The sequence below is a fragment of the Anomalospiza imberbis genome, chromosome 10, assembly GCF_031753505.1.
Source record: "Anomalospiza imberbis isolate Cuckoo-Finch-1a 21T00152 chromosome 10, ASM3175350v1, whole genome shotgun sequence".
NCBI classification, from domain to species: Eukaryota; Metazoa; Chordata; class Aves; order Passeriformes; family Viduidae; genus Anomalospiza; species Anomalospiza imberbis.
In genome coordinates, this window is record NC_089690.1 from 9,064,254 (window position 1) to 9,077,427 (window position 13,174).

Below are 13,174 nucleotides of genomic sequence, written 5' to 3' on the forward strand. Positions count from 1 at the left end.
ATTGAAAGGGTGCTTGTAAAATCTGTGTTTGTGCCCACAACTCTGTAAAGATTGCCAGTTGTGACAACACTTGGCTGTGGCCATTCTGCCCACTCTAGATGTATTTTTATATTCAGGGAGGGAAGGTGTGACCATGGGTAACAGCCAGGATTCTGTGCTGCTTTCAGATACTGATCCTGGATGAAGCAACAGCTGCTATGGACACAGAGACAGACTTACTGATCCAGGAGACCATCAGAGAGGCGTTTGCAGACTGCACTATGTTAACAATTGCTCATCGCCTGCACACGGTCCTGGGCTGTGATCGGATCATGGTGCTAACACAGGGACAGGTGAGCAGGGAGGGGTCTCTGCCTCCGGTCTGGTGGTGCCATGTGTGCAGACTGAACCGAGGAAACAGCTGCACTGCAGGGTAGAAAATCCTCTGTTCATTCATATCCTTGGTAATAATAGTCCAGTAGAATCATTTGCTGCCTGTGACAAGATCAAAGATGGCAAAAACTTCTTTCACACCAAGAAAGTACCACAGAATAACAGTGTGTCTTTAAAAATCTTTTTGAGGCTTCCTTTGCAGGGTAATTCTGAGATGGGTAATAACATAAACATCTCTGCTGGGGCTCAGTGGCAGTTTCCCATTACTTTCATAAAGCCTTGTGCCATCAAGCACACCTATGGCAGATACTTTTATCTATTTTTCAGGCTTCCATTTGGGAGCCATAAACAGTTAAATGCAAGAATATTGGGCGAGGCTCTTAAAGGTAGAGAAGGCAAAAGCTCATGGCCTCTGCCAGAGCCACCAGAGGTTGCTTCCTGTTGGGCTAGTTCCAGTTTTTGAGCCAGTTTGAAGCATTCCAGGTTACAGTATCCTTAAATGCAGGTACTTTCACCACCTGGTGTCTCACTTAAAGATGAATGCTGTGTTTTCTATTCTTTACTATCACATCACAAGTCTAAGGGGTGGAAGTCAATTTTCTGCTGAATTTTACTGACATCCTTTACCTGCCTTGTTTGGTTTCAGGTAGTGGAATTTGACACCCCGACTGCCCTTCTGGCCAACGAGAACTCGCGCTTCTATGCTATGTTTGCTGCTGCAGAGAACAAGGTTGCTGTCAAGGGCTGAAATTCAGGGCAAAGTCACTTTAATTTTGGAGAGCTACACTCCCTGCCTGTGGCGGGCCAGCTCTTCCTCCTCCTTGCAGATTATTGTCTTTTCATCTTTTAATTTTTAGCACAATGTGTCAAGCCAGAGAGTTTTTAAAACCATGTCAGAAGAACTCATGTTTTTATTATTGTATTTATTCCATACTACTAATTTTGTTATTAAATGCACTCTACAAATGGCTCAGGGAGCCATAGTTATAAATGTATCAGAGGCCTATAATGAAGCTTTATACATGTAGCTATATCTATACATAATTCTGTATATAGCCTATATTTACAGTGGAAATGTAAGCTGTTTATTTTATATTAAAATTAGCACTGTATTAATAACAGTGCATATTCTTTTCTATCATTTTTGTACAGTTTATGGTACCAGAGATCTGGCTTTGTTATTGGACTGTATCAGACAATGTTTTGTCTTTTACAGTTTGTCTTTTCCTAGTGCCGGATTTTCTGCGTGTCTGAGTGGAAGTGAAGCTTTGCAATAGTGTCCTTTATTGTCACATCGTTGTCTAGCGCAGCAGAGAAGAGCTCTGTGGTGTAACTATTGCATTGTAATTTATCAAAGCTGTTTGGGGCATTGCTAATGTTCACCACGGCAGCGGCTGCTGCTTCCCATGATGCTTTTCCAAAGCAGGGTTTTTAGTGATCTGAATGGAGAACCACTCCTGGGTCACATTAAGGCCTTGTATTTTCTCAGTGTCCTGACACAGTATTTCTTACTGTATCAGCAGAGTTTATTTTAATGCAAGCAAGCCCAAGCTCTTCCTGCTTTGCTGATCTAACACAACCAAAACCTTACTGTTTGTGGAATGATCTGTAACAAATTAATCATGAGGTTCAAATTGTACCCTGTATGCTGGCAGGAAAGCCTTTTCAGAGTTGCTTCAGCTGACTGACTCTTTATCTTGAAGCTGCTAATACTCCTCAGAGGTTTAGGTTGGCTTTCACTGGCATGGGTAACACTAACTCTTTGTTCTGCTCACTTAAACTAAGATTAATCAACATTGATATTTCCTGTTTCTTTCTTGCACACTTGTTAAGGAAGCAGTCCTCGACCCCACATCTTTTGGACCTTTAAAGGGGTTCCTGTTGATCAGGATGTAACACTGGTGTAGGACATGGTTTTCTTACTGTAAATGACCTACCTCAGGTTACTGGGTCCTGCGTAGTGCGTTGCCATGATCACTGTACACCATCCCTGTTTGTTGGGACCTGTGGCCCGGGGGACACAGTCGTTCCTGTGATAGCCGTGACTTATTGAATGGTCAGCGTTGCATGTCTTTGTCAACTTGGACATTTTGTAGCCTTAGCATGTTTGCAAAATGTCTCATTGAGGCAGAAATCTGAAAAGTAAATAAAACTATTTTGGGTTTTGTAAATTTTATTGGCGTAAGTGGTTTGTTTCAGGCACATAAAGAACTTTGCACCTTTGCAGCCCTGGGGAGCAGGTTTGCAGGCTTTTGGGTTTTTTTTTCGTCTTGTCATGCATCACTGTCTGATCTTTCTTCCTTCAGAGTAAAGGAATATCTTTAAAAGTGTCATGGGTGATTTTTGTGCCCTCCAGCATGGGGGTAGCTTGCAATATATGTATGTTGAGTAATAATTTATAGTGCAAGTATTCAAGCAAAGTAGAAGGGCTGAGGTCAGGTGGAAGACGACCTTAGGCTCGGATTTTCCATTTTCTTTACCTGAAAGCACTACTGTTTATAGTGTGACATGACTGCAGAGTCACAGAAGCATTTCTACCTACCAGTACCACAGGCAAATTGTGGCATTAACAGAGCTTGCACTGTAGCTTGAAGTAGCACAAAAAGCATTGTTGTGATTGTTCTTAACTCTTGTCCAAAGCAAGGATTAACTAGCACAGACCTTACCCTGCTCACAGGCCTGGAGTTTACCCCATGGACTTCAATATTTCCCTTGAAGGAAATGGGCTAATGTAACTGATTCTGTGTGCTGCTGGGGTCAGTGTGTGGCTTCACTTTGCAGCTAAGGCTGAGCTAACGGCAGTCTAGGCAAAAGGGGAGCCATCCTGATCTTATCCTCCTTCTTCTTCCAGGCTGGGACTTCCTCTTCCCTTCCCGATGCCAGCAGTGGCTCTTGTGTGGTCCAGTTCAGAAAGCTAACTTGCAGAAAGCAGGAATGCTGTACAAAGAAGGAGACAGGAAGGCACCACCCACAGGAAGGGAGGTGAAGTGGGGGCTGCTCTTTTCAGTAGGTGCTGGCTGTAGCAGTAGCGTAGGTGTGAGAGAGAACTGCTCAGCATTCACTGCCCTGAATTGCTGCTTGCCAATTAGACTCTCCTAAAGAGCTGAATCTTTGCTGCAGCTTTGGTCAGCTGAAACAGCTCAGCAAGGTGTCAGACAAGGGTCTGTGATGGAGCAGGGGAACAGTCACTTGTGAATAGCAGGGGTTAGCTCAACCATTTTGTTAAACCTTGGCTGCAGCACTGTTACTTTGGAATTAAAGACAGAGACTGACAGAAGGAAGCGTTCTTTCTGTGTGATCACTTCTGTGCTTCATTTGGCACTTGTCTCACAGGTGTACTGAGGTATTGCTGCTCACAGGGGGAGCTGTAACTTTTGAACTGACTTTCATCCTGAACCACAGGAGCAAGCTGAGGCCTGGCCAAGGGCCCTGTCACTGAAGTGGAAGGAAGAAACATTAATATTTACAAATGGGACTGAAATATCTGTATTGTTGGAGCATTCTGCAAGAGGCTGATGATGATGATTGGAATGTTCAGGAGTTGGAGTCTCCTTTGGAATTTATAGTATGATATCCAGAGAAGATTTCATCTTATGAGGAGTAGAACAAGACACTGGGATTGGGACAGAGACTTTCTTTAAAGAGATCCCACCCAAAGTAGCATGGAGATAGCACATGCTTCTGTTATGGTTTAATATCAGCTGGCAACTAGGCCCCACACAGTCCTGTGGGATGGGGGAAGGAATTGAAAGGGTGAAAGCTAGAAAACTTGAGAGTTGAGATCAAGACAGTTTATTAGGGAAAGCAGAAGTCACAAAAGCAAAGCAAAACAAGGTATTCATTCCCCACTTCCCATGGGCAGCTATCTCCATGAAAGCAGGGCTCCATTGTGTGTAATGGTGACTTGGGAAAACAAGCATCATCATTTTGAATTTCCCCTCCTTTCTCTCCAGCTTTTTTAATGCCATATGGTCTGGAATATCTCTGTGGTCAGTTGGGTCAGCTGTCCCTGCTGTGTCCACTCCCATCTCCTTGAGCACCCTCAGCCTCTTTGCTGGTCAGATGGGGAACAGAAATGTCCTTGGCTCTCTGCAAGCCCTGCGCAGCAACAGCTATACAACATCCCTGAATTATCAACACTGTTTTCAGCACCAACCCCAAACACAGCCTGATACCAGCTACTGTGAAGAAAATTTACTCTAGCCCAAAATCAGCACATCTTACTGCAAAGGCTGTGGCCCAAGACCAGCAAGTGTGCAAAAGGAGAGAGATTTCCCTGGGATAACTGGTTACTGTATTGTTCTCTGGAATTTTCATCACATCAGTTTTGCTTATTCTGTCCAAACACTGTGAGTGCAGCTGATCCTGATTCATTATCAAAAGCTTAGAGCCTCTTCAAGAGAATATGTTCTTCCTCATCTTCTCTGTCCGATGAGTGGACACACTGCACTTGCTTGGGACTTCAACCAAAGCACAGAGAGAATTCTTCTAAAATTACTGTGGAGTTAACATGCAGTTAGATTGGTGTAACAGGCCCTAAAGTTGTCCTGGTTGAACACCTGAGGACATTTCACCCTTATCTGTGGTGAAGGTCATGCAGGGTCAGATCTGGAGGCTGCTGGGGCTGTGCTTTGCCCATCACCTGTGGATGAAAGCCATGTCCAACAGGCTTAGTGCATCACTGGAAACACAAGTGGAGGAAGCCTAATTTTTTTCAAAAGGCAACTGGTATGAATGAGAGAAAGTGTCAGAAGGATAAAAGCAGGACATTTGATTTATTAAAGGAGGACATAGACAACAAAAATGGCAGGATGGAATGTTTATTTCTTAGTTAAAAGGGGATTTATTGTAAAGGCAAAATTTCTTTTTGAAGGTGCTTGAAAAGCACACTGAGAAAGTGCAGGGTGCTGTACACAGCAACCAAAGAGCTTGAGTGCTATCTTGTTATTTTTTACTGCAACTGTAGCATGTGTTTTACTATATATAAGCGATTACACAAAGGTTTTCTTTAGCTTCAGGTCGGTGAAGAGTGATATTGTGATTTGTTTAAGCCTTGGTTGAGCCAGTAACTGCAGCCCCAATGTGCTGAGGCCACAGTTTGTGCCTCTGGTGTGATGATACAGTGGAAACTGAGCTGGAATTTGGTGCAAATGCTGCAGTTGTTAGTGTAAGGCTTGGGAGGCTTTCAGAATGTACCACTATGGATTCATTAAACCCACAACCATGTGAGAAATGTTCCTGTCTTGTCCAAAATATGTGCCTTGGAGCCTCATCAGGCAGTGAAGTAGGCAAAGCATAACAGTGAAAATTAGAGTGAAAATAACTTACAGAAGTGTCATTACATGGGGCAGACACTGCACTTCTCTTGGGCTTGGTGGCAGTGCAAATCACAGTTACTTGCACACACCTCCTTCCTTCCAGCTTGCTGACTCCTGCTGTTGCCACGCAGAGAAACAAATGCTGTACAAAGCTGATATCTTTGTGATTGCTGTCCCTTCCCGTTTAGGAAGGCAGCAGTAGAGGGTGTGTGATTGATTACCTCGAGTTCTGGGGAAGAGTAAAGTACATTATGTCTGACCTGGGCTCTGGGGCCAGTTTGCAGTGAGAGTTGGAGGCAGGAAACTACGGGCAGCCCAGCCGGGAGAGAAGGGATTAAAAAAACGGGTGTAGGGGCGTGCAGGGAGAAGGGAGGCTATTTAGGGTTAGCTGTGAGCTCGATGTGGGGGTGTGACTAGGAGGAGTGAGGAAGCCAAACTAGTTCCCGGTGGGATGAGGGTGCAAGAATCGGCGCTGCTGGGAGCCGTGGGGTGGAGGCTTTGGGGGTGTTTGTCGTGGAGCTGGGGCGGGGACGGTGAAAGGGAGGCATTCAGGCGGATAGAGGCGGCCGTGAGGGGACAGGAGCGATCCGAGCGGGCTGTTGTGGCCGTCCCCAGAGGAGGAGTGCTGGGATCGGTGTGTCCGGGCCAGGCACCGGGGCTGGGCTGTGGGGAGAGGAGGGAAGCTCTGTGTGGGCCGGTTAAAGCTGCCCTGTGAAAGGGGCACGGCCGGACACAGCCCCTGGCGCGCAGGGCGGGCGGCACGAGCGTTACCCACGCCTATGAGCGAGGGAATGCACGCGTGAACGCTGCTCTCCCGGCAGCGGAGCCGGTGTCCGGGGCTGTCCCGGTGCCCGCCGTGTGTCCGCCGTGCCCGGGCCGGGCCGAGGCGCCGCGGGGCGGGGCGGCTGCGCGCGCAGCGGGCGGGGCGGCTGCGCGCGCAGCGGGCGGGGCGGGGCGGGGCGGAGCCGCCCTCGAGCGCCCCCCGGCGCCCCCGCGGCGCCCCCCGGCGGCCGCGCCCGCCGCTGCTGTCCGGGCCCGGGCCCTGCGCTCCCTCGGTCGGTCCTTTCCGCCTCCCCCTCCCCGCCCCGGCCGCTCCGGCCGCCGGGGCCTCCCTCCTCCCCGCCCGCCCATGGATTTCACATAGCAGCCGCCGCCTCCGCCGCCGCCTCCTCCTCCTCCTCCTCCGCCGCCACCGCTCCATGGCGGCTCCGGCTCCGCGGCCGCCCGGCCTGTGCTGCTGCCGCAAGGGCTCCGCGGCCGGGCCGGAGGCGCCGCCGGCCCCGCCGCCGCCTCCCGAGCCGCCGCCGGACGTGGCGTCGGCGTCCAGCTCGCAGCTCTTCAGCCTGAGGCACCTGCACCTGGGGCTGGAGCTGCGGCCCGAGGCGCGGGCGCTGGCGGGCTGCCTGGTGCTGGAGCTCTGCGCGCTGCGCCCGCAGCCCCGCGCCCTGGTGCTGGACGTGCACCCGGCGCTGCGCGTCCTCTCGGCCGCTTTCCGCCGTGCCGCCGCCGGGGAAGCGCCCTGCGCCTTCGCCTTCTCGCCGGCCGAGGCTGCCGCCGCTCCGGCCCCGCCGCCCCCGCCGCCCTGCCCGCCACCGCCGCCGCCCTGCGCGCCGCCCTGCGCCGCCAGCCCGCCCGCCACCGCCACCTTCCTCTCGGCGCCCTGCATCGCCGCCGGACCGCTGCCCCCCGCCGCCCCCCCGGGGGACCCGCCCGCCGGCCCCCCGCCCGCCGCCGCCGAGCCGCCGCCGCCGCTGCCCCTCTTCGCCCAGCCGCCCTGCTCCGCCTGCCCGCTCGGCTTCAGGGTGGACCCCTTCACCGACTACGGCTCGTCCCTCACCATCTCCCTGCCCGCCGCCCTCCAGCCGCACCAGCCCTTCCAGATCATCGTCCGCTACACCACGGCAGACGGCCCCGCCGTGAGTACCGGGCGGGGGTTGGTAACGTAGGAAACCAGGTCCCGGGGCGGCTGGCAAAGCCCTCCCGTGCCGCCCGTCGCGCATCTTTGCTCCTATTCTAAGTGACCATCGGGGAAGCGCCCCGGCTCCTCAGCAGAGGCGGCGGGAGGTGTCTCACTGCCAGCCTCTCCGGTCCTGTCCCTGTCCCCATCACCTGGCAGCGCCAGCCCGCTGGGCAGTAGCATCTGTCCCCTGCCCGCAGGGGCTCTCGGCACTGCCAGCCCCGCGGTTCTCCGCCGCACTCAGCAGCGGTGCTTGTGCCGATCCAGCCTCTCTCCCTCCTGTCTTCCTCCATCGCGTGAACCCCAAGTCTATTCATCCCCTGCACTAAAGTAATTTGAAAGTTTTTCGTTCTTTAAGGACATTGCAGTTGTTGGCAGGGAGAGTGAAAATCTGCAAACTCCTGCCTTGACTCAGTCCTTCGGGATAAATTATGTCATGCACAATGTAGGAGTTTCCCTGGGGGTTTTGCCAACTGCTAACAAAATCAGGCCTTGCACAGCTAGGCTGGTGTTCCAATGAGCCATGGTCAGGAGCTTTGAGAAGACTAGGGGTGATTCCACAGGTTCCTAAAGTTATCTTCTGAAAAAAGGGATGAGAAATGGCCCAAAACACTCCTTTGGATGTAGCCATGGAGGTTCTTCCATGGCTGTGGATTAGCTTTCTTCAGCAGTGAAATTCTTTGTGGATTCTATCGTTTCTTTTAAACCCCTGGTATTTAGAAGCACTTTATTCCCAGACTTTTAGGTGCTGCTTAGCCGTTCTTGTGTTTTTAAGGAGTTATGACAGTGAAAATATGAAGTCCCCACTGGAACATCAGTTCTTTTTATTACTGTACAGTCTGTTCAGGTTGGAAATTAAACTGAGGCGATTTTCATCATGTGGTTCATGAGTCTATTTACAAAAGAGATGTATTTTTATAAGTCTTGCAACTTTGTTGCATCTATGTTGCCTAGAGGAATTGTCTCTCAGTCCTCTGATTTGGTGTTGCTGTTGCACTGGTCAAAACCAGTAAATGTGTGGATCTATTTGACTTTTACAATGTATTTAACAAGAGCAGGAATTGAATAATGAAAGCTTCTTGCAAAACAATCCACAGGAAGTAAACAGTAGGCCTTTCCTCTTGATAGGAATGTCTTGTTGATTAGAATGTGTTTTCTGGGTGTTTCTCTGTCTAATTTTAATACTACATGGAAGATCACAAAAGTAATTTCATCCTTGGAATGATCTGGGTGCTCTTAATACATTGGCTCCCTCGGAATAGTGAGTTCCTCATGAAGACTTTTATTGACAGAAGTTTCCTGTGGTCATATGGTGACTTTTTAATGTTCTAATCCTTCCCTAAAAGTGCAAAAATGAAGGAAGATTCTGTCACTTTTAAAGTTCAGATCCACCAGGGTATTGTTCCTTTTCACCTTTGGAATTCCTGACTTTAATATTTCCTTGTACAATACTCTGCCATGTAGCTCACAGTGTGTTCAGAAGATTCCGTTCATTGTTTTTTCCCAGGTCTATGAAGAAACCTGTTTCTTTTGTCCACTCTCTGCCTTGTTTATGGTGAGACGGCTTTAAAGCTAATTTGGCATTGCTGTGTGCTCTGTAATCGTTCTCAGTCTGGCTGAGCCACACCTCCCCAAGTACATGATAACGTGCTTTCCTCCTCTTGAACAAATTGTTTTATTTTAGGCTGGCCTGTGCTTTCCCCTGCATTTTGCCAGCCCTGTTGCCAAAGGGGCAGCCTGTCCTGCTGAGTCTATGGAGAAGTGATCTCAGTATGATTGGAATACTGATCTGGCTTTGGGAATGTGAAAACCACTGGAAGGTTCAGGGACAACGATTGATGTGATGTTCATTTAGTCTCACCTTGTATTAACGTGTTGTCTCCTTGGCCCCACACACAGTCCTGTGTGGATGCTGGAGGAGGACATTTCTTCCATTCCCTCTATTGTTGTCTTGCTCCCCATGGATCAGAGGTGAACTACCTATTCATTACAATGTTCTTTGAAGTTTTTATTGTACCTTTAACAGTGTGTCCTGCTTCAGCTGAAATGAAGCTGCAAGGGCTCGTGTCAAAATTATTGATGGTCACAGCACTGGGGACATGCACTGCCCTTCCCAAGTGATACTGGAAAGCAGGAGCCGGCATGCTCACTGACATAAATCCTACCATGTTTGCTCACTCTCTATTGTAGGTTTTGGCTGGCAAAATATTTGTCCTCGAGTAGCACCTGTTGTAGCCCTTCATGTTCAGCATGCTGAACTATTTTGTTTGGATCCAAAGCGATTTGGTGCTATTGTAGTGCTCTCTGTCACTGCTGTTTTTTGGCCCAGCCCTGCACTTTAACAGGGATGAGTAACCCATATGTGTATAAGGGTCAGCTGGTTTATACTCGTGTCTTGTAAATATTCTGACAGTCCCTTTTCTCTGTCAATGAGACACAGATTTACAATGTCAGACCTCTCTTTTCTAAAAGTTCTATTTTCTTTGACCATTCTAGGAATGTATTCTCTGTAGGTCAGGGTTTATTTTCTTGTGGGACCTATAAAACAGTAAATACATGTTACAGTGCAGTGTGAATGTGTTGGCAGTAAGACCAGCAGCAGAGATAGTGTTTAAAATTGGAAACCTGTTGTCTTGATATACTTGCTTTGAGCCATCTGGACATGTTATTTGACTGTCCCATTATTTCTCGTGTGGAGGAAGAAGCCAAGATCTTTAGTTGTTTGATGGACATTGAGAGACAGCTGAGAGATTAAATCTGCCTTTCACAGAGCATTCCAGCTCCCTGTGCTGTTAGGAAACCATATGCTCAGTACATCACCAGTTTCCATCAGAGGCAAGACTGTCACAATCATTGTGTATCTCTCCTGGTGTAGGCTGAAGGCACACAGTGCCTTCAGATATGTCAGGAACAGTAGTCCTGTTCTTCCTCTCCTTCTTCTCCCTCATCCCTTACTTCTTGGTAATACTCTTGTGTGATATTTTCTTTTTTCCTTCCCTAGAGAGAAAAATCTGCACCTCTCTCTTGCCCACTGTGTCATTTCTCCGATTTGGCAGTGCACATCTTAACAGCAGTGCTATTTTCTTTCCTTAAACACAAATCCTCCTCTGGGTTCTGGTACAAAAAATTGTAATATTTCCTCATCTTCAGGATTTGGCAGAAAGGACAGCCCTCTTTGCACTGCTAGGAAGTTCCCTTAATTCCTTAGATTTGTCTTGATTCCTCAGTCCCCATAGAAAGACTTGCTGCCCAGGTGTGCCTTGCTTCTGTCACGTGCTGTGCATCTCCGGTGTTTTGTTTACTTTATCATCAGATAGAGCAGCTTGTTTGCCTAGAACAGAAGCTGTGGCTTTGTAGCTCTTCCTGCCACCTTCGTCAATAATGCATGCAGAAACATGGAGAGGTTTACAATTAAAAGAGGCTTAGCTAATTGCCTTTGTCATTTGCCAGATTTGGACAAAAGATTATGATCTAAGTCAATAAAAATTATATTCTTGGCAGGTGTCTTATGAAGCGTGGACTTCTTTGCAGTATGTGGGCAGGGGAAAGCCTGGGCTGCCAAAAGCCTTTATTCAGCAGAGGAATCATGCAGCAGGTCTTTTTAATTGAAATGCACCACAGAACAGCGTTAATGTGTGAAACAGCTTTCCTGTATACACGAAAAGCTAGATAAAAATGAAGAGCATGATGATGATGTCATGTGTATTTCCCAAGGGGAAGTGCAGGAGGGATTTGTATGAGGAGTAGAGGATACAGCCCCAAATACTGCTCTGTCGCTATGCTCCACCACCTGCCCCAGCAGCACCCTGTGCCTTGCACTCCTTTCTAGGATGCTGCTTATACTCATTTTCCCCAGCCCATAGCCCTGCCTCTGTCCAGCAGCATAGCCTGGTCTATTTATATTACAGATCTATTTATATTGTTTCAGGATAACTTTCATCATTGTTCCAAGTGTGTCTGGAAAGAGAGACAGAGGTTTGCCATGTAGCTGCAGACATTAGAAAACAGGGGAAAAAAATACTTCATCCTCTGCAAATGTTTTCCCTCTTGGCTTGTGGGGCTGGTGCTTCACTTAACTTCAACCAAATGTCAAATAAAGCAGGACTGGTTGAAAAGAAGTTGTCCTTAATTTATGGAGTTTCTTGTAAACAAGAATCAACTCTTAGTTCCCCTTCCCTTCCTGTTAATGTTTTCCTCCTTCCTCTTGTCTCTCTGCTGTAAAGATGTTGTCTGTCAGCCCTTTTTCCTTCCTACTCAAGTGTTGCAACTTAGGTGTGGTGGTGCCTTATCTCTCTGTTTTCTTTGTTGGCCTTTTCTGTCTCTCAAAAAGCAAAGGAAACAATGCTTTGAAGATGAGTCTCTTCAGCAGGGCCAGCGATACAGATTTGTGATACAAGTACAAAGCCACCGATCAGATAAGTGTTTGCAAAAGGCATTGAGGTAGATCTTTGAAAATTTAATTTCTGAGCCTCTTCCCTGAATTGTTAGGAAACTACTACCCTGTATTAAATACAGCACCTTCATTTTTTTGTAAATGTGTGTTCTGGGTGGAAGTTCCTAGTTATTGCTGTGTAATGAGACATATGTCCCCAAATGCCTTCTGGAACAGCTGTCTCTAGTTCCATAATGTGGCATTGCAGAAATTATATTCACTGCTGTGAAAAGCAGGTATCCATGAGAAATGTAGTGGAAATCTGTAGCTATGTAGGTGTCCCTGGGCTGTGACCCAGGGTTGTGGGCAGTGCTATGCTGAAATACAGCACATGGATGTAAACAGACAGGGCTCCTCAGAAGTCCTGCTTTAGGCTTGTTTCTGGCCCTACAGGCTTGAAATAGAAGAGGGTAATCTTAAAACTTCAAGGGATTAAATTTACTTTTAGACAAAGGTTTTTAATTTTGTAATGCCTCCCTCTTAAAAAACCCCAAATATTTGCCAGCAGAAGTGTGAGACTCCATGGGAACAACTGAAAGCTGCTGAGTGTGTGTTTCCTGTCCTCACCTTTCACTGATCCCTGGGGGTGCTAATGCAGTGGATGATTTGGGAGAGGAGCACACTGGCATCTGAGGAAAATGGTCTAAAGGCAAGGGAAGAAGAGATCAAAAAATAACCTTATAGGACAGAAGGAGACAGCGAAAACTTTAACTTCCAAAAGTTAACTAGGAGACAGTTGAAATATTTTGCTAAAACATGAGCAGACTTAGTCCCCAGGCTTCTCTTCTGTGTTTCGTTGCTTTCCCTTGAGGACTAGAACTGAACTAGTATTTGCACTAACTGCTGTTCCCTGATCTCAGACTTATTGGTTGCTTTGATCTAAGAATTCAGCAGACTCAGAAGTTTTATTCCTTGTGCTTTACTGTTTCCAAGACTTCCAGTGGTTCAAAATTTATTGCAAATTTCACAATATTTGATATTTTCCATCAGAGTTCAGCTCCAGAGTTCTAGGATTACAAGGAAATCCTTATTTAAAATTGCTCCTACACTTGAAAGTTGGAGGCAGGGAGCACGTGAAAGCACAAACATTTGAAA

General features: G+C 47.7%; 1 protein-coding gene and 1 long non-coding RNA gene across 12 annotated transcripts in view; one reads left to right on the plus strand and one right to left on the minus strand.

Annotated features, from left to right (window-relative positions):
• The window catches only part of ABCC5 (ATP binding cassette subfamily C member 5), a 68,268-nt gene that overhangs the window by 41,803 nt on the left and 13,291 nt on the right, over positions 1-13,174 (plus strand). For 9 of the 11 annotated variants that reach the window (XR_011002547.1, XM_068200489.1, XM_068200493.1 and 6 more), the window contains 2 exons: positions 168-332; positions 1,019-1,102. Coding sequence is in view for 10 of the 11 variants with exons in the window: in XM_068200489.1 (XP_068056590.1) it covers positions 168-332; positions 1,019-1,102 (249 nt within the window). In the remaining variant the exon portion in view is untranslated. Of the gene's footprint in view, positions 1-167; positions 333-1,018; positions 1,103-3,223; positions 3,654-6,760; positions 7,607-13,174 lie in introns of those variants that run through there. The other 2 variants (XM_068200497.1, XM_068200499.1) reach the window with 2 other exon arrangements.
• LOC137479857 (uncharacterized) lies at positions 392-6,146 on the minus strand. The gene is made up of 3 exons (XR_011002554.1): positions 5,701-6,146; positions 1,000-3,807; positions 392-474 (listed from the first exon to the last, which is right to left on the minus strand). It is a non-coding gene; the product is annotated as an uncharacterized lncRNA (long non-coding RNA).